Genomic DNA, 23220 nt, shown 5'->3' on the forward strand with positions numbered 1-23220 from the left:
AAAAGAAAAATGATGGTCCGAACGCTGATACCGGATGCGTTAAGATACTGTAATATAAAATATAACAGTAGGTATCTTAAGATAAAATAGTATAGTATCTTCACCGTGTGTGACGCGCTTAAGGATCTAAGTACTGTGAAAAGTCAATGCGTTTGATAGGATTAAGTAGTTCGTGGAAGTGAAAAGAGGTCTTTCATACAAGATGGATGCAAGAACTTTTTATAAAAGAGTAGCTTAATGATTTTTTATTCATGATTGTAAATAAACTTTACAGGTGTGGTTGTAATGATATTATAAACTACCTACTCAGGCGACTCCGTGTGTATATTCTTAAAATACCTACAATCTACATAATATAATAATCATTTATATATAATATTCAACCGAGTACAGCTAACATAGTAGCTTTATAGTGACGCAATGTTCTTTTGAATGTAAAATATGAAAATGTACGTTACATGTAAGGTTATTAAATATGGCCCCATACCTAGTGCTACCGTTCTGGACGCGCGGGTTTTTCATATTTGATGGCCGAGCTGCGGCAAAGGCCTGTATTCACCGTTGTTGTGATTTTAAACCTGTGTGCATTTTATATAACTATTGAATTTTAAATAATATATTATATGCATATTATAAAGCTTTAGTTATTTAGCTATTACGCAGGGCATGCTGAATATTATGTGAATAAGATGGTATTGCTAGCATATATATACTGTGACGAGTTGAATACGTTAAATTTCAATGTAGATAACAGAAAATCGGCTGTGATAGACGATGTTTCGTTCAGAGGATTTACTTCGAATTGAATTGACACACGATGTTAGGTAAACCTAACGTGTGCAAATATAATATTAAAAATATTTATAAAATATGTTCCAATAATCAGAATTAATTATAGCGAGGTGAAGTCATGTATCTCCATCTATCCTATCAGCAAGCATGTCCAGAGATGGATTACCTGGCAGATGAAAACTTTTTCGTGAACTTATACTACTTGACCTACGCTTTACGCTTGCGTAATCATTTTGTCAAGGAGGTGCTCGTGTTAATAACCGGCTGCAATGTATGAAAAAATACACTCATATGAAAATACTACACTATAATAATACTATACTAATAACTGACGCAAAATGAAAAAAAGCCGATTTCACAACTTCATAAAACTTCATAAAACTATTCGGCTAAAATTACTTTTATGCACTTTCACATAATTTATCTAAATTTATCTTTAGATTATTATCAAAACTGCACGTCTAATAAAACCCAATATAGCTTTTTGATCTAAAATTTGAAGTGTAGATAAGGAAAGGCGATATCACACTCCCACCGGTGTTGAGATGAACTTGTAATTAGATCTGTAGCCCGCCGGGGCGACGAGTGGCGACTCTCAATCAATTTACTGTCAATTTGTCGCCTTTTATCCGCGCTGCTTCCTTAAAATGAACACCAATACTCACCTATTCATTTGTAAGGTTGACTGCTCAAATGTCTGGTGTAGAATACGAATTGTGCTCAATTGTTTCTGTATTAAAGTTTAAAAAGGATATTTCTAATTATTTTATCAATCAAATGTAAACGCAGAATAAAACGGTGACCATATTTATCTTATACATTTCATATAATTGAACACAAAAAAACCAAAGGTCAACTAAAAAATTTTTTGGACACATGTTGGATAGCGACCGAACCGGTATAAGCTATCAAAATCATTTTTCCTATGATTGTTTTTATCCGTGATTAAGTACATAAAATTTATAACTCTATAGCTAATCTGTATGTAAAATTTTGAGGCATCACCTGTAATAGTAATAAGGGAATTTGAAAGTCGTAAAACATAGTCTGATATTAATAGCTTCCTAAAAACGTATTAAGATTCAGCTGTAATTTCCTTGGAAATCCACATCTACGAAGAGATTAATTACGGGAATCGACGTTTTTAATTAGTCCCGTAATTAACAGCATGCCACGCCTTCCGCACGAAGTAAAACAAATTACTTTTTAATACAATCACTTCAGTGGACTTTGATTAAATTGCTGCCTCCGTGCTAGATAACAGCCTTTTAATTTCAACTACAAATACGATTCCCTATCAAGTATAACACATACATTATGAAAACATTAATAATATGGGTAGGTATATCTATAATGCGTACAAAACTACAAACGGGGTCGTTTGGAGCGAGCGGGTTGGAGCGAGATCAATTATTAAAACGTACAAAACTAACTAATTCAAGTTTTAATTTAGCATAATTAATAAACACTTGAGAATATTTAGTAATTATATTATTATTATATTACCCGCATTCCGCCCACGCCATTGCCCGCGTAGTCAAGTTAGAGAGAAAGAATATTCCCATATGAATGAGATGTTACACTGCTGTATAAAGTTAACTATGGCAATCTCTAGATTCCTATCTATCTTTAGATCTTAAATTATATCATAAAATTGCTTCATTGCACCGTGAAAGAAATACAAACAAACACACTTACACATTTTTACACATTCGCAATCCAGTAGGTAGGAATGTGACATATAATGGTACATTACAATAAAATTGGAATTCCGTTGAAAGAAACCGTTTATTAAATGAACTTCACGTACGCAAATGCATTTCTCGGAAATTTCCATGAAATATTTCATATGGTTGTATTTCGAAATAAATTCTTTGGAAATATGGTTATTACAGTATTTCGGGCACGACCCGCTCTGTTTAATTATAACCACATCGCTTGTTCAATATAATATTATTATGTTATCTAAAATTGAATACCTATGCCACGTATGCGAGGCCGCAGGCATGCGTTAATTATTAATATTAACACTGTGAGTCTGTGTACATCACTTGCTTCGGGATTTCCTTTTAAATTTCAATAAAAAGTACGCACAACGTTGCCGACGTAATTCGTCACAATCGGAATTGTCACAATTCCCTCGGGAGGGCTTTGAGAAAAATTGTCGCTAACGAGCTTGTTCCTCCCTCCCCCACTTTTAATCCACACCCCACCCCCCTTTATCCGTAGCACTTTAAAACCCTTTTGCGATTTTCCGCGCGAAGGAATTACTTATCAAGAAAAAAGAGAAGGGAGCATTAATCCATTGTATAACTTTTTTAATATACAACCAGTAAAATTTAAAGATATCCATCTAATGAAGACTTTGCAGCGAGCTATTTTATGGATACTTACATATTTGCGAACATCCCTACTTAATCTTTTTCCTTGATTACTCGAAATTTTTGCGAGATATAATTTCTTAAAATTTCTGGATATTCTTTTATACTGACCTTGAATTAAGTAATGACAAGGCCTACATAATATTAACGAAATCTTAGGCATTCGTTTTATCTACATTTCTAAATCTCTCGGTCGGAAAATTGCTGTCGTCGCGATTATGTCTCCCGTCATTATGTAAACTTTGGCTACATGATAAAATTTGCATTCTTTTTGTCGCAAGATTTTGTTCCTGTCACAAATTATGAATCTGCTTAAGGAAGTCTTGTTGATATTTTGTGACAGTTATTTAGTAATTCGTGAAATGTTTACTTTGTTTCTATATAAGAATTTTAAGCACACTGCAAGGCACCTTTTAGAGCATAAATCGTATATTCATCAGAAGCATGTCGGACTAACTGGCCCTGAAAACCGCACCATTATTATGGTAAAAGCTGAACTTTCTGCGGTAATTGTAATCGGCCACTTTGCGTCCATTAGGGGATGTTCCGTAATGGGCCACTTTGTTCGACTCGGCTCGGCGCGGATTGCCTTTATCAATACTCTTGTTATTACCCTATTACCCTTTGTGCATTTAATTGCATGTCTATTTCAATTAACTGGATATACAGTTAGTTACATTAACTCAATTTTGTAGTTAATATACAATATGGGACAAATAGATATTGATTTTGCAATTAAGATCGTACGTATATTACAAAGCATTAGGTTATTAAATTTTCCGCCGAATACTTCTTATTAATTATGGCATATTAATAAGTGTGTGTGTACATACATTATCTATAGCAATATAAAGATAAAAAAAAAACAAAAAAACATGCATAATATATTCTAATTACCATTAAAATATAGAGTCTTTTCGAAAACTTCGAAACATGCCTAATGAAAGATCCAGAAGTATAGAAGATTAGGCTGATTAATTACATTAAAAAAATCACCGTTAAATGCATTCAAAACAAAATAATAAATCATTTATTTCTAAAAAGTATATCAGAAATAAAAAAACAATTGAAACTCTTTTAAAGCATTGAAAGTATTTTTGAAATCCATTGATGTCGATTTCTACAGGAGATTGAATTACATTTTACCATTTAGCTTTATGAATTTATCAAACATGAATTCAAATCAGATTTCTATTGTATCCGTGATACTGCATATACGTGATATTATGTCGCTTGTTATACGGAATGCTCGATGGACTGTAAAGATATAGCCATAATGTTACACTAAATAAATGAAGTGTGGAAAGGTTTTACTATTTTGTTATTTGATTGGTGTTGAGGTTCATAAATAGTAATATAAGTAGTTTAAATTGATTTTTTCTGTACTACTGTATATGTTCATTATACGTACTTATTTATTTTCGATTTTAGCTTATCTGAATGATAAGATAAGTTAGAGTATTGTCTGTTACAGCTGAGGTTACAGATATTTGTTACGAGCTACGAAAATCCGTAGCGCGTAGCATTTAGCGTAGAACAAATATAATGATATCGTATTGATGATTATTGACTTTTATATTTTCTCATACTCATTGTATTAAATTTACATTACCATTGAAAGTTCCTATACATGATCAGTCGAAATTAATAACAATAATTATTATATGTACTATGATAATTTCATTCGTTGTTTTTATAAATACTCACGAGATAATTATTTTTTTACTATAGCATAATTTAACTAGAGGTGACGAATATTTGAAATGTGAAATCAGCTTAATGTGTCGTTAACCACACGCTGCGGCCACAGTACGTGCTGTTCGGAAACTGTGACTTTGACTATCAATTATATGTATTGTAAATCAATAACGCATATTCGGACATACAAATGATATATGTGAATAAACATACAAAAAACATATACAGGGATTATTAGTACCTACCAACATAATATAATAATAATTCTTTAAGGAATAAACAGAGGTTGACTTACAAATAGTAATTATTCATCTATTTCCGTCAGTTATGTTTAAGTCTCAATTAAGATGGATCGAATCTAATCTCCATAATACATAAATAATTGTAAGCTTCAGAATACTGGAACAAATGAATATGCAAATGGTTCCCTAATATTCATGGTACCTATTAATAGATGGTCAGCCCCGTCAAACTATTCATAATATTTGTAAGACACTATTAAAATGTTTAAAAGCATCGTGCATCACGAGTATAATAAAATAAAGAAGTGGTATTACTTCTACGTATGTATTACCACAGATAACATAATACTATGCTGTAAAGGGGATGCGGTCTCCTCAAGAGGTCGGCATAATAAGCCTTAATAAATGTTACTATGTTGTTGAATATATGCGTATTGAGATTAAGAAGTTCCACACAAATGCATCGTACAAAAGTAAAACAAAAGCTCATAGTCCAGGGGCATAATATACTTAACTGTAATTTTGAATGAAAATTTAAACATAAAAAAATGTTTAAAGATTCAACATTAACCAACGTATAACGTTTGTGTACGTTAAAATAATAAAGTTTATAAGTGTGTTTATTTGTTTGTCTGTCTTTCACATCGCAAAGGAGCGATTTTGTGTTATGATTTTTATAGCTGAAGATTGAGGAGGCTAGAGAGTTATATGGGGTACTTCTTACCACGGTGAAACATCTTATTCCCGTGGGAATTTCCTTTGATCGCGTGGACAAAGCCGCTGGCGGAACGCTAGTAATAATATTATTAATCTACATGAAACTCTATGAACATACAAGCTTTTAACCATAATTAAATAATAATATTCATTCAAAATAACGTTATTTTAGGAACAATACAGCCAATTTGTTTATCTGCAGATAGCCAAAGCCTTTGCAAATATTGTTTTAAGTCTTCAAGATAGCCTCCTAAAGCTACCTTTGTTTTAAAGTCAATATTGCGAACTCTACATAAATAAATCTTAAGTTTAAACCTGTATTGATAATAAAAGTTTTACCAGCTTAAAATTACTCGTCAATGAAATTAAACAATTAAATGTAATATCTATTTATTATGGATGCTAATAGAAAATAAACTACCTATTGTTAATACAACTATGTCAATAAACGAGGTTAGGTTCAAACAACATGTAGTACTTATAAAATAAAGACCGATATAATATTAAATAAATACCGAGATATAATTCGAATGAAATAAGCGTAATACCCAGATGTTTACCATTGTTGGATAATTACATGGGATAAAACAAGGGAGTTTCAATAGTACCCATTACTGTTTGTCGTCGCAGCAGTGCTTTGTACACAGAAGAACGCTGACTCTGCAATGGATGTCCGCAAGTGACGACGTTTTAGCGGTCTATTGTTCAGAGAGCGACTTATTGCTTCAAGTGGTATCGACAAATATATCGCTGGGATTTGTGAGTCGTTTCTGAGTGTTTAAGATACAAGTTTCTTCTTTGATTTCTATTCAGTGCGTTAAATAAATAGTTAAAAGTTTTAGTAAATTAATCAAAAAAATATAGAAAATAACTTAGTTAAATACGTTTTTTTTGTATTAAATAAGACATTCAGCCGAACTTCCATACCTTACACAATTAACAATTGTAATTAACTCCGTTTCATTATCTTTCGTATGCTTATGCATCACTCATAAGCATAGACGAATTACAGAATGTATTAAAAATTATTAATCAGATCATAAAATTTATTTGTTATCAGAAATTAAGCTAATAACCTGTAAAATATAATCAGATGTTAAAAGTAACATGTGATTAAAAATAATAGAGCTCTATGAAAATGAACTTGCGCCAAACGTAAAAATCCGATGAGCACTTCAACCGCCGCTAAAATAAATTAATAATGTCTCAGCTGTTGTGGTTTTTATAATGATGCTTGTGTCTATAATCACATAGCATATATTGTAGACTTTACTCTATTATATACACATAAGGTTTGTCAAGCCAATGTCTGAGTTCTCTATACTCATTAATGTGATGGCTTTTCCAATTTATCATTCCGACATATTATTGTTTATGTCCATGTGCCTCAATTTATTGGTTTGTGTTATTAGTCATTTAAATATGTAATAAATGTGCATACTCCGACACTTTTTTTTATTATTTCTAGTTTTAATTTACGTGTAAAAATTATTTTACGTATTTTAATGTAAAAAACAGCTAAATTGTTCTAGAGAGTTTTAAATTGAAAATATTTCTCAAGAATGATTGTTTAAAAATAGATAATTGTTGTTTTTGAAGTGAAAACTTCTTTAGCGGCGTTGGGTATAAAATCTTAAACTCGCGTCAGGACACGTGCCCTGATCGAAAAAGCGTAAGACGGATGGATATCAAACATGCTCAACGTTAATAATCAAGTTTTCACTTCTGCCGGCACTCCCGGAGTGCAACCCGTCTTTTTTTTAGTTTTATTTGTTGGATTATTAATTTTAACGGGATTGTTCACATATTTTAAAATGCTAATAGTTGCGATAACTAGTGGCTCTTCGAAGAATTTACCTGTGATATATTTTTTATTTACGTTCTGTGCTGCTTGCGTTTCTCCCCATAAAACACGATGGGTATAGGTACTAATAAGAAAAGTTAAGGTAAATTCCGAAACCAACCACATCAACAACAGTTGAAACTTAAAGCAGAGACAAAGGCTAAACTATTCCACATTTACAATTTGTAGACTTTGACATAATGTTTTTGAAGTTCCCTCACAGGCGGTTCCATTTAATTTAAGTGTGTATGTATCCAAGGCATTACGATAATGAATCCACCACGAACTTTAGTGCTCCGTAAATTACTTCGCCGACGAAACTCCTAACATCACTACGTATTTAATAACACTTTCATTATGGACATTAAAATGTTCAAAACCATTTTTAAAGTTGAAAACATTATGTGCGTTTATAGAAATTATATGTCCTTCCCGAGAAAAAGGCGAATAATCGCGAACATTCACACCCTATGCGCAATGTGTCTAATGTTTGTTGCTTTATCAATTAGGGCTTATAGATACCGAGATAATCCGAGTACTGATGCTTTTACATTCATGTTAACAATAATCAACTCGATATCTATAATTGTGTGTGCGCGATGGCACAACGGGACCTTTAAACGGTTTCTTCGTTGTATCGACGCCAATCACCAACGCTTCATCCAAGACAAGACCTATCTGTACAATATTGAGAGAAAAAATAAAACGATAAAGATATTTCTGATTTGCCATACCATTAATAGCGTGGTACTAATATGTTTTAAAGAACGAATTTTATCAATATCCACTTTTATTGTATACGCTTGCGTGATCGATTGTAACATTCGATACATCTTTGAGTTTTCCGTATTATACAGCATGCTATATATAATGTCGGAGCAAGTGAAAAGCATTACCCGTGGTATTGAAGAGAGCTTGCAAGCTATTGTGGGGGGAACGGTGAGTGGTGTTGACAATAACGCAGTACGGAGTGTCAGAGTGGATTTAGACAGATTTGATAAATGGACTATCGCTTACACAGATGTGAAGGAAAGCTCCAATTTATTCAACGCGATGTTCGGAGTACAGGTGAGCGCTTGTAAACATTTTTTTTGCAATGTATACTCGGCGTAACGAAATTAAGCTAAAATAATTGATTTTTCAAGAGATAATATATCTTTTATTTAAACTAGCTGACTCCGCACGCTCTTTATTGATTAGCAAAAAAAATAGTATCCGCATTTAAATAATAGGTAATATTGTATGCTCGGCTCAACATTTTAATTAGATAATGGTTTTAAAATGTTTGTGATTTTCAGATAACCGTAATGCTCGTGGCAGCGATGGTGTACTTTATAATATTTCTTTACGGATTTGCATATATAAGTGTAAGCGTTCTGGTAAGTGGGTCATTGTTCACAGCTTCAGCTTATTATGTTGTTTAAATAATTCAGTATGCGACTTCTAGGCTGAAGGTAAAGTTGCGGGTTTTATGTAGTAACCGTCACAAGTAAATATGTAGTAGCAAAACATTTTTTTTGTTTCAACGTTTATTTCGGAAATTCCGCTATTTTATTACATTTTTTTTTTCATCAATATACTTACACACTTTGCTTATTGCAAAAAAATTCAAACTCTATCCTCTAGATCTAAAATAAATATATATATTTAACTATTGCAGGGCTACTCACAATATATGACATTAGTACTGTATTCATGTAAACTTCTGATATTCCTAGTGGCTTTGTTCATACTGTCGCGCAGCGCTCAGAACCTTCAGAACGAGGTGGATGCCCTGAAACGGCAACTTGTGAAACTTTTAATTCACTATCCTACAAGTAAGCTATTTTCCAAGTTAAATAGCGCAGCTAAGTGGTTTATATGTCAACGACGTATATGTCATTTTATTAACGAATGTAGTATAGCATGTTTTTTAAAGACAATTTGTACAACTCTATTATTATAATATACTTACAAAAATAATAGAGTTTATAGGTTTACACGTAATTGTTGCATTTGTAGGAGATAATTTATGTTTCTTTTTCCTTATTGTGTTTGTTGTTTTAATAATAAATTCAAATAAATAAAAACAAATTCAGAATAATAAACAATCTTCCAGCGGATGTCTGTCACAAGGCAACAAAGGATCTGCTACGTTTGGTGACGACGCGCGCGGTGCGCACGCGCTCCTTCGGCTCAGTCAAGATCGACATGACACTCATACCATACAGCGTTATGTTCTTTACTTCTTACACCGTCATCACCCTGCAACTTAATAATGTTGTTTAGTTATCATTATAAATCACTTAGGGCCGATTTTTCAATGCCCAGATAAACAGCTAGATAGACTTTATTCTTCAGTTAACAAAATATTCAATTTTTCAATAGACGAATAGGACTTATCTATCCAATAACCACGTTATTTGAGGAATAAATCTATTTGCCGCTCCAACGGCCAGATAGCGCGCTATTCGACTGTTAGGCGTTTGAGTTGACAACTGACGCGTCAAATTTGAGATATTTTCGTATGTCATAACATAGAGCGTAGAATTATTAACAATTAAACCTCTTTCTATATAATTATTATCAATTAAAATCATATTGAAATTGATGTTTTTGATAGTACTGATGACCATGCCATTGAAAATTTGCCGAACGCTGCCTTTAAGTATGTCGTTTCCTTCGTAAAATATATAAATTGAAACACAAATTTAACCAAACTCTTTACTCGAATCAAAACAACAATCAACAATCATAGAAGACAAGTGCACTCCTGACGTGAGTCATAATGACGGTTGTTGACAAATTGCAAGATTTGACTCTATCCCGCTCTAACCTGACTAATTTAATATGTTTGTTTCGCCACTCCGAGAGCAGTGCTGCCAATATGGAAATATTTGGTCAGATAGTTATTCATCAAATAAATCACGATTGAAAAATAGGCGAGCCGTAATGAGTTAGATAAATAATTGAATAAATCTATTCGAGGGGTAGTTATTAGACTGTTTATCTCGCGATTGAAAAATCGGCCCTAAATATAAGAATAACAATAAATGTCACTGAAATCATTCTTGAACGTAGCTGGTTATCATTACACATAGAAGAATGTAGTAAAAATAAGATATAGAAAATGTTTAAAATATGTCTCAAATGACTGTCTCGCTGGTACGATGTCCATAAAATGCCCTAAACCATGGGAAAAACACGACTATGTTAAGGGAGCATATAATAATACATAGGTATATAAAATGACCCCAAAATCAAATGATCATATAACAGTAATGAATAGCGATAATAATAGATAGTAATGAATTGTAATAATCTCTCACAAAATTTCCTTGGCACACAAGGGACCTGATCAAACAATCCATTAAAAGAAACCAAGATATTTAACTGATTCGGAGTATTTTTGCCGTGAGTGCTGAGTGGGCGTTCGAGTACCTACAATTAGGAATATAGTTATATATTCTATAGAAAAGACCGAGGAAAAGATTGTTGAACGATTTTCTTCGAACTTTGATAAACTACTTACGAATAGAAACTGTGTGTATAAACTCTGTCAAGATTTGTTTGTCCTGTGTTACATAATAATTTTGAAAATGAATTTGAATTACAATCTAGCAAAGGTTTTATAGCAACGCAACTTTATATTATTACAGAGTTATTATCTGAACAATAAGAAGAATTTGTATTGATTTCAATTGATTATAATATAAGTATTAAGTACCTATATTAAAATACAAATCGTAATACAAATGCTTCTTATTCTCCGTTTGTTTGTTACGCTTTAATGTGCACAGTAAAATTTAGATTCATCTGGTGTGATATTCCGGAAATAATAAACTGGGAAAAAAAATATCATTTGTGTGCGAATAAGATATCACATAAACGAAGTCATATGTGGAAAGTTGGTTTTAATAATGTTTATATCAATCTATAGTCATTGTATAATATCTACTTTAAATTATAGCCTCATATATCTCCCAAATCCACTCCATTATATGTATATGTATAAATAACCTACATTTGTTTGATTAACATGAAGGCACTTAATTTAATTGGTGGATGCGTACGTGTGTCAACCGCGTTGATTGTTATAACATTGTTTGCTTTACAAATGAACAATGCTTTTCACTTTATTTAAACATGTCAGAATTCAGTTACCACTACTCATTAATTGTTCTTGCTTGCCATAAATAAAATATTTTAATGAATGTCGTTCCTTATTTTCCAAAAAAACAACGATCAAGCTATTTTGTCGCAGCATTTTCCGTCGTGAATTTGTTATTAAAGTAAATATTAAAATAATTGTTCTAATTTTAAATACGACCCACGACGCAAAATAAATTCTTTCAAGATTCATTTAAAATAAGCTTGATAATAACAACATTCCAAAGGGTATTTTCCAGTTATTTCTTTGTAGTATCGTTTTGAAATAAATACTTGGGAAGAAAAAAACTGTAAATAGACGAAGGACGGTGATAAAATGAAAATGAAGGAGGGACTCGTTAGCGAGCGGTCTTCACTGCACCCTCTGATTGTCACAAGCTCAATATTTACAATCGAAACGTACTTAAAAGCAACTTTAACTCAAATGCTTAAGGTTTATATTAATTCGTGGTTATCAAAAATGATGTACGAACAAAGAACGCATAAAAATGTGAAACACAAAGACTTTCAGAAATGTTACAGATGATGTCTAATTAGATGATTCGTCCTTTTTGTCTGTAAATGTTAATTATAAATGTGCCGGACTTCTCAACAATTTCTATGCTAAACTTCAAGCTTAAATTTACAATTAGGTATTTGCTTGTCAAAACTTTAATAACTTTATTTTCATCGTAGCAGAAACGATCTTTTCCTTTATAAACATCTAATAATCTATATGATTTGTGTTAGTCGATAATACTTTTACAATATTCAAAGTATTAACAAAATTTATTAGTTTATTTTATTTTAATGAGTTTCATAAAATACATTTTATAGGGGATTTCAATCACGAAGCTCTACCTATATGAAGGTTCACAGTTACAACATTCAAAATAAAAGGAGTAGGAATAGTTAAACAAGAAAACCGTTATTTAATTAGTCACTAAGAACAATACTTAAATTACAATGACAAAACAAAAGCGTAACAAAAGACGGCATAACATAGATTCTTCAAAATCTTAATATATTTCGAAGGAACGACAGTGAGGTAGAAGATAAAATATTAAGGAGGCTGACATAATTAAGAGTTTAATTTCCAACGCAATTTCGTTTTCTTTGTTTAAACGGTATGTAAGGAATGTTTTCTTTGTTTAGTGGGAGGGATTTAATCTCACGGCTAAGCGGTCCTATCTCAGGGATCGGTGGTGAATGAAGCAAGTGGGCAAATAGCGCGTTTGTAGACAGGTGTACACACACGACTTTTGCTTGGCGAGAACATTCGACTGCGAATTTTGGATGTGACGTTTGTTGATGTTAAATCAGGGATTTAAATTATAAAATTTATTGATTAGCATAAAAGAATTAGTTGCGCTTATTTATCCGCACATTCATCGAAGTTTTGATTTCTATATTAATATTTATAGTGGATTTTATACTTTGTTATGTTATCCTATGATTTCTACTTTTATTTTATATTGAAGCGAAGCATTAATCTGACTTAATTAAGAAAAATAATTTATTGACCAAAGAGTGACAGTTTTGTTCCGGGAAATGAACAGTTCCTTTGGGATTAAAGTGTGAAGGATTATTTAGCAAAAAAGCACAGCTACATATAAAAACAAAATAATAAACACAGAAATGAACATTTTATATAGAGCACCAAAAGTAGAGCACTTTATTAGTATTAACTACTACACTTTATTAGTTAATACTAATAAAGTGCTCTACTTTTGGTTTTGGTAATGAAATGATTATGACGTGGAAGTTCAAAGCGAAAGTAGGCACATTTTCATAGCTCTGTGACAGTAATATTACACCAACACTCACGGTCCGATGAAAGAGCTCTCCGGGGGCAAACGTCGGACCTTTTAATGGCAACCGTGCGCTTTCCCCACTGAATGAAAAATAAGGCGGCAGTTTGGGAACGCATGGAAACTAGGCATTGTGTAATATTTTAGTTATGAGTTAATGCTACGAGCGTTTTGGGTATGCGAGACGATTCGCCGTAAATTTCACATCTAAATTTTATAGAAGTTAGTTAAACCATGTTTTTGAAAAAATTAAGTATCTAGGAAATAAAAATTTGTGTTTGACAACCTGAAATGAAACAACTATTTTCGATGAAGTGTGAAATTCTAAAATACTACCATATATATCCCATAGTAATTCCAAATTCTGTACCCAGCTGTATATAAAGCAAAAACTACTAAATACTAGGCGATCAGTTGATCGAATAAAAAAATTTGGAATTTAAAACGAGTTCGCTCGTGTTAACCCGTCAGTACAAATTAGGTTAGCCAGCTATGCCCGTGTGAACGAGTTATGCAAATCGAGTTATCTGTTTTGCAGCGTCCAGTTAATCCACTTCTTTCTCCTTTAGTTCGTGGCTGCAGGAAAATTGTACTATTTTGCATTTTGATGAAATATTTTGCTCGTTCTTCCACCAATATTGTTGCGTTGCTGAAGTTAGATTGCTCTTTTTGAGGGCACGGATACTTTGGATAATGTTTTGCTTTAGTTAATGCTTATCTGCCACGTAGTATTAACATTGGATTAAAATTGAAGAAAACATGTTTAAAACTGCGGAAGCGTATCAAAAATCTTATGATGATACTCCTTATAAAAAAAAATGTAAAAGATTTTTTGTAGTGCCCAAAACGAAGAACTTATGTGTTTTTTCTTAAATTTGTTTTAAAAAAAGTAAGTAGATAGGCCGAGTCTTTTGTGAGTTGATAGGGTTTAAAGGAGATACTGTTTAAATTGGAAACTTACTCCAAAATCAAAGTAACAAAATTCTAGTATCAAAATTAGGTTAATAGCCAATCGACACTAACAAAATAATAGTTCACCCTGTTATAGATTAAAGGAGAATTGCGTTCAAATAGCATAGTTATAGTTTACTGTAGGACCCATAAAGCGAACCGTAAAGTCTGCAGCTCCATTACCCCACAGATGTTATCACGACATAAAACACCAAAATTAAAACCCATAAAATATCGGTGACATGATTTATATATCACACTTTATATATTGGACAAATTGTGTATCGTAAAATTGAAATAAAATTTTGTCTGTTTATACTTGAAAATGAGCTCTATTTTAACATCTCCTTAAATGGCTATAAGTAGGAACCTGAATTATTTATACTAGTTGGTTGCTCCAACTTCACCCGTTTTAACCCGAGAAAAATCCCTAATAATTGGTGCAGACGTGTTTATCAAAAAGTAAAGAAAAATAACTGATAGAGTAGTTTTTAAGTTTAAATTCGACACAAACAAAAATACAAATCTTCTCTTCTTTTAGATTACTTTATGTTTTTATTCTTCATTCCAAGAAGACGCCATTTTTTATAAAAAAGTATCTTTCCATTTCTCAATTACAAACTAAATCAAAATAGATAATAACATCTTTTTTAATAAGTAGATAACAGTAGAAACAGTACAACCTTGTAAATAAGTAAATTATTTTAGTTACGGTCGCTGAGGAGAATAAGGGTTCATTCAACCTCAGTTACCTAACGTATAACTTATTTACGATTATTATAAAAAATACCCATTTACTGTTAAAAATATAATAGCAGGAAAAACATTTAAAATAACCATGCATTTCAAAAACAAAATATAACCACGCACTTGTTTCGCATATGATTAATTAGCGGTCCATTCTAACATAACATATTTTATAAATAAAATGTTAAACCATTTTGCATTTCGAATAAAGTTCACTTATCATAACTGAGCCCGTAATTACCGATCTCGAATACGCATCGTTGGAAGTAATCGGCTTATAAAACCAGTGGTTCGATTAATAGACGTAAATTAACGCAAAAAGTATTTAATAGCAGTTCATTAACCGCTCCGGGTTTGTATGAAAACTTGACTCTGGGAAAATGCTAATCGATAAACAATAAAGGTTTATTGGATGTAAGTAGTTGTATGAGTGATGAAGGAGCAAAAATACTATATCTATATTAAAGTGAGAATACATATGATAATAAAAATTTTATGAATTTTTTTTTTTTATTCAGTCTTGATATCTTATAAGCTTGTAATCGTAATTTACAGAGAATGACTTTACCATTGTGCACTGTACATATAGCATAATAATCTATTTAAAGTTGGTACGTTTGTCAAAGATGTATTGACCACCGTTGTATGTACCTAATGAATATTACACTAGTTTTATAAGCAACGCAACATAAGACTCCTTACAAAAAGGTTTAACATCTATCTAAATCACGCAAGCCTCTCAAATTCGCGGTAGATGATACATTCACTCACTTCTTAGCATGGTAGAAATGTCTTGAGTAAACATGAATTCAGGCATTATTATATAAGCATATTCATTTTAATATCACAAATTGTTTTGAAAATAGGTAATCTAAAAAATATACCTAGCCTAGCCTAGTGTAATTTAATACTTAGTTGGATTAATTTGAGAGTAGTCTAATGTGAATCAAAATTAAAAGGTAGAATGTACTACCTAAAAACTTACACTTTGCATAAAAAATTACTTGTAAGTCTTATATATGTAGTCTATGTATGACTTTATCTTAGATTTATCCACCCGCTTTAGTGTAAGTGGTGTAATCAAATGCAGAAAACTTGTATACATAAAAATTCAATAAAAACTCATAGTAGTTAATATTCGTTACTTTCCAATAATCCCAATTAATGCTAAAAGTGCTTCAAAACCAAACATTTCAAACGTTTAAAATCAATCGTTCCAGTCCTAGGAAATCTGAAAGGAAATAGAAAACACTCGTAGATAAGTAGCCTCCAACTGCCGACTGAAAATCAATTTTACGCCATTTAGAAGTTGATGAACCTTTGCTTTTCCATTGATTTTATTTTATTTAAGCATTGGTGTAGATTCCTAAATGTTAGTAGTTATTTTTTAATCAAAAAATATTAGGTAATTTAAAAAACAGACAAATGTATCTCTTTTATTTCTTTAGCCGATATTCCCGAAAATGATGCTCTGAAATGGTTGTAACATGTTGTTGTTAATTATGATTAAATATTATTAGAAAAAGGATAAGGATGCATAGTGTTACAGTGAATATTATTAGAAATATAATATGCTAAACAAATGTTCTATTAATAACAAGAGAAATGCATAGTTTGCTTTTAACAAGCATTACAATGATCATATTACTTTTAAATGGCTTTGAACTTTATTGCATGTGTATTTTCCTTGCATTGAGCCTTACCTTCCGTTTAATCCAATTAATGAAATACGAATCCAATTTGATGTTTCAATAATACATGTAAATAATAGAATAAAAGCAACTCGTATTTGATATTCTTTAAAGCTTCATTCGTGAAAAGTATAGATTTAAAAAATATGACTCTGTTAACTCTTTTCCCTTGTTTTATTTAAAATCCTACTTTTGCAATGAATTTCGAACCTTAATACTTTTCTTCATAGTTTTATAAGATTTAATTCTAAATATTTCTCGATGTAATAAGAGGATTATTTAAAAATAAACATAACCAGAGCATAGCGCAGAAATAATATACAGATAAAATCAAAAGCTATTCATTTCACTAAGCTTTAAACCGCATTTATGTAAAATGATATTATACATATTTCTAATTACATTCACAGTATGCACGTTGGTATTAGTTTACAAAACACACCGTTAAAACTAAATAATTTTGCTGCATTTGAGATAAGTATTTGAGTGCTAACAAACGAAATGCAGCAAATTGTATTGCGGGTGCCTACTCTATTCACCGATATCGCCACAGATGTAGTATATTCTAGATAAGTTCATTCAGTTAATTATATCATATTTTGTATAGTAGGGATAATAATTGCTATTTAACCATTTTCCTTCTTAAAACTCTGGTTAGGTGTGTGCTCTATAACTTTATCATAAGATATTATTACGCACAAATAATATAAAAAGTAAGCACAGATAATATATCTAATACTAGGGTAATGCTAGTTTTAATATTTTCCTTAGTCTTGCCTTATCTAGTGTACTATATCAGTGGTATAGCCTTTCACAGTGCATTGTCGAGTGAACCGGTGCGAACACTTGAATAATAAATAATTTAAAGAGTCGCTCAACGCTGCGACATTTTCACGAACCGCGAAACTTTTACCAGTTATTTATTAAATGTATGAGTAATATTTATTATGAAATATATTTTGCATAATGCTCTTAGAGCTCAGCTTATGAATTTAAATGTGTATTTATACGACACGGTGCTTTATATCGCACTCAGTGATTTCATGTTTCGTTTAGATATTACGGCGAGGCATTATAATTTTATCTAATTTATGTTTGAATGTTAGTTCAAATACATTTGTATTAATATGAAATGTACTTGCTTTATGTACTAAATCGATGTGAAAGCATTCATCCAAATCATCCAAATATCGTCCAAATCTACCGGCACAACAAATTTCAGTCGATACATTTCTACATTCATTTGAACATAGTAATTACGTCTCGTATTTCTGATATTGATAATTTTGTAATCTAAAACCGAATAATTATCGGAATAGATTTTACACACACAGATTACTTAATAGTTTGGTAATAATTAATTTTGCTTTATTATTGAATTAGGTAAATATTATTTTTTTTAAATCTAGTTTCTAGTATGATTGACTTGTTTCGATTGAGCCATATATTTAATCCTAAAATCGATTATAGGTGATCTCTGTAATTATCAGCAAAATATTTCCTACCTATTGTTTGATTCATTACAATTATATAAATAAATATCCTAGAAAGCTTGTTTATTTGCCAAATTGTTGTGTCCACCAATTTAGATCTTACAAGATAATTCACAATAAATACAAACGGAAATAAATAATTGTTGTGCGATTGATGAACCATTTGACGCATTTTTTTACACTGTAAAATATCTACTTATTTTGCAGTGAAAAGTAAAGCAACACATCAAAAATTTAATGAAAAAAAGGGATAAGATAAAGTTGAGATAGTTTCACAGCAGTTGACTAAGTGGCCTAACGTGTCAATATAAACTCCAAGTGAGTCCGCTATTACTTTCAAAGTTTCTAACTTGCGATGTGATGAGGCGACCGCTAAGACGACACTCAGTTAGCTTCCTGTGTGGCTTTCATTATAAAATCATTACTGATATATTACGGATCTGTACAAGTGGTTCAAAAATATAGTTATGTTACCTATTATTAAAACACTGCGTTTAAGGGTGATTTTCCACCAATAATGTGCGATGATGTGTAGAGAGAAATGTGTTTGTAAATAACCAATATTACTTTAAACGCTTATCGCTTCAAACTAAATGAAGCGAAATGATTGGTTATTTTCAAACACATTCCTGGCTTCACATCCTCGCACATTATTGGTGGAAAAGCACCCTAACCGCCGCGTTTCCTAAAACACGTAGCCTTTTTATACTATCCAGACATCAAATAAAATAGAACCAAAAATACCCATGTTATGTTAAACGCGATAAGAAATAACAAAAAACAAAACGTTCCATTCTGCGATAACGACAAAGCTTAATCGTTAATGCCTTAAACACTTAAACCGCTTATATCCTTCTACAATAGCAATAAAATTTATACGCGCAATTTGTAGCATTGTATAATGAGTAATGATCGTAATGAATCAGAGGAATGAGTCTGATTTAATTTCAGGAGCGTCGAGCGGCTTGATATAATGCTCAACTAAATGACGCGGACATCCCCCCCCCCTCCCACTCCTCCCCCCTCTCAGCCCATCTGCCCACAACAACTAGATTAATCTTACACATGCCTCAATGTCACCTGCTGCGGGAAATTACGCCAAAAAATAATGATAAATAATATGAAGCGAAAACCCTCTCTTGACGGATACGGTGATGACAGGACTTTTTTTTACTTTCTTTGTTTTTTTCTTTAATGAGCAATAAAATGAAAAGAAGAATAAGATCTTTAGTAAATTCAGTTGATCCGTAGTCCACACACGTTTCTATAAATATCAAAATACCTACTGTCTTCGTTTCGTTTAGAAAAAGTAAATAAGTATTCACCTTGTTAATTATTTGCAAATATTGTTAGAATTATTCGTTGTATAGGTAGGTACTGAGTATCTGAAGAGTTAATTATACTTAGCTTACCAGAAAATAATACAGTGTCGAATGAAATATTTTACCTATGATTTTACTCATAACAAAAAATTAAGAGGACCTCGAATTTTTTACCTTATATAGACCCATATATATAATTATAATATTTTTGAGTACTTTTTGGCCATTAACCTCTCCTAACCTAACAGTACGTGTAATAACTCGTACAACTTGATTTACCCATCACCTGAAATTCCTTACAATGCTACATCGAAACAGCGAGAATGCGTGGAATGTTGTTGTAAGAATTAAGGTACCTCAATTTTCACCGTCGCATTCGTCGATTTGAATCAACGCCAGACCAATATTCAGTGGAGCGACAAATCAGCACTTCGATATTGCCTCCATTTGGGTACCGCGTCAATATATAGAAAATTAGATTTTTTATTGCGCCACACTTCATACGTGTATTGGAAATGTGTGAGATATTTAAAATGTAACTGTGGTTACTTTTTCATTTTAAAAATAAAATTAATTTGTATAAAATTAATTTTCTATATAATTTAGTAGTAAGCAATTCATTACAGTATTCTTATATTTTAAAGTTAACATGAGTCTTTCACACTGTCTCAACGTCGTGACGTCTAGATTTTATGAATTGTTTGCTGACAAAGCGTACGTAACTTACAACTTACTCGTGTAACATATTTTTCCGTACAGTCCTTTTTTCAAATAAAACGAACACAAAAGTAATTATATTAGAGACAAACGTAATAATCCCGTGCAAATAATCCCGCTGACACAAGATTGATACCGTTGTAAGTTCGTGAATCAATATTGGAAGAACGTGAGGCGCCATCGGACGCGTTGCATCGTCAGCATTCCATTCTCCCTTACATACCGTAATCACAGCTATAGGGAATCCTCCGAATACTTATATGGCTATAAAACTGCACCTATGTGTGCCTATGTATAGATTGAATAAAATAATTATTAGACATTATGAAGGTATATTTTTAGGTTATTATAGTGTACAACTACGAACATCACAAATGTTTAATTTTTTTAACACATTCAAAAAAGCCTTTAGAAAGTAGGTAAGAGTAATTGCAAGGTTGTAAACATGAAAAAAATATAAATGAAAATTATTTTCCTGAAAAAAAATCCATGCACCAACAGGCAACACGCACCCACGTATTACAAAGCTTCTTATTAAATCACATTGGCAAAATAATTTAATTGTATAAAACTTACCAACGATGAAATCTGCTAAGTTTAGTTAATTGAAACTTCTTTAAATTTCAGCGATAAAAAGCCACGAAAATACACTTAAAATTGTAAGAGAAATATAAATTGGTTAGATTTGTCGATTCAATTTCACACTATTATGATTTCGTATACAATTGGATATAATAATATCTTTTCTAGTTTTACGATACGAAAAGACTTTGTAAATGTAACAAAGACGTCTGTACCACAACGAAAAGCTACACTCCGCCTTTGTCTTGTCTCCTTATAATTGCTTCTTGTTCATTGAACTGCATACTTTCTTATTGAGTTATAAATACTCTATTATTTATTTGCTCCTTATTCATAGGAATCAGGCAAAATGCAATGACTGTTTGTATCAAAACGACATAGTAGAGTTCAATTAGGCATTAAATTAAATCAAAATTTCACATATTTTTGCACATTTATTCAATAAGTCGAATATGTTCTTGATACAAAGTTCACTGAAAATAAGAGTGAACACAATGCGTACATAGATATCCTTAGAAGGAACATTTTAATAAAAATTAAAAAATAACAAATTATGTATTTTATTAGATTCACATTTCAGTTATTATAAGGCATATACGAGTAAGTAATCGGAGTTCAATTTATTTAAGAGACATTTAGTCTGATTCTCATCGGCATCCATGAAAATGGTACTGTCATAAGCGGCTTATACGAGTAGATATCGAATGGAGCTAGTGGCAGGTATAAATAGCTTGCCTTAACTAGTTGTAGTATTGAAGCGATTAATCTGACTCCCTATTAAATGCGCCCTAGATATACCGTGCTTCGATATAAAATTCTACGCTTTAGATAATATAAAGATGGCAAGAAGGTTTTTTTTGTGTGGTGTAGTTAATTTCTATACACACAAAAAATAGTATTACTATTTTAATCAGGAACGATGTTTGTAAGTATCACTGATAATTGTACATATTATATAAAAAAATATAGATTAATGAATATTACTTGAAATATCATAAAAGAGTATAGATTTAAAAATGTAGAGTACCTGGAAAATGGAAACTAGACTTAAAATGGTCTTGCCAATTAAATAAATTAAAAATATTCAATTCATATTTGGAACAAACCGTTAGATATCAGCGGCTATTTGGGTCAATATCAAACTAATAAGATTGTTTGAATAGGCATTTCAGTTATGTATTGAAATTAAAGTTTTAACTTTTAAGCTTTATTTTTTATAGCATTTTCAATCATTTTATTTATGATGCAAAGTAATATCGTTCAATATTTTTCGTAGAAAGATGAATACAGCTATAACTTTTTAAAGTGAAACTATTATTACATCGTCTCAAACTTTTTGGTCTGTGTAGCGCATGTCGCGTGTATCGCGGCTGCCGAGTAGGTATACCTACTCGGCAGCCGACCGTCACGCGACATGCGCTTCACAAAGCAGTGTTCGGAACCGTTCGAACAGTTTCACTTTTACCGTGGTTTCATAAAACCACACAACATTTTTTTTTAATTAATATCTAACATTAAAATAAAGTATATAATCTACTCAAACATTATAAAACTTCAATATTTGATTGTCTAAACTCTTAGAACTAGAGATGCTTCTATAGTACGGTAACCTCAGACCTCATTTGTATTGACCTTTGAGCTGATATTCATATATTAACGTTCTGGGTCAAACGAAAGTAGATAATAATTACATTTAGTGTACAATGCTAACGGGTTATGACGACTGCCGTCAACATCAAAGATTAAGCAACTCAATAAACTATAAATAGAAAAAATATTATGAACGTACAATATGTACATTTTACATAAGAAAATTTTAATCATTTTACTTTGATTAAACGTACCCGCGTTATATTTAAATTGATTAATTGATTTCACCAAAAATAAATCAATCTTTTTAATCAACACATTTTCCTAGAATATTTTTGTCACAGTAAAATAATAATTTTAGTGCAAAATAAATACAACCAGTGCATAATATTACCGTGCCAGAGCCGATACAGGATCCTAGTAACCTTCAAATATTACTAAATACTAACTGGAATACCATATCTGTTAAATTATTCTAGTTTTACAAGGTCGTATATGTTGATAAAATTTATACA

General features: G+C 31.5%; 1 protein-coding gene across 1 annotated transcript; it reads left to right on the plus strand.

Moving 5' to 3' along the window:
- The first annotated feature begins 8030 nt into the window (after window positions 1-8030).
- LOC149486451 (uncharacterized) lies at window positions 8031-9941 on the plus strand. Its single transcript, XM_089697911.1, has 4 exons — window positions 8031-8741; window positions 8972-9052; window positions 9334-9490; window positions 9772-9941. Exons 1-4 carry the CDS (start codon window positions 8031-8033, stop codon window positions 9939-9941), a joined length of 1119 nt encoding a protein of 372 aa, XP_089554037.1.
- The last annotated feature ends 13279 nt before the right edge of the window (window positions 9942-23220 follow it).

Source organism: Colias philodice, chromosome 8 (assembly GCF_061535455.1).
Source record: "Colias philodice isolate Cphi_HAF_F1 chromosome 8, ilColPhil1 Martin Lab GWU primary, whole genome shotgun sequence".
NCBI classification, from domain to species: domain Eukaryota; kingdom Metazoa; phylum Arthropoda; class Insecta; order Lepidoptera; family Pieridae; genus Colias; species Colias philodice.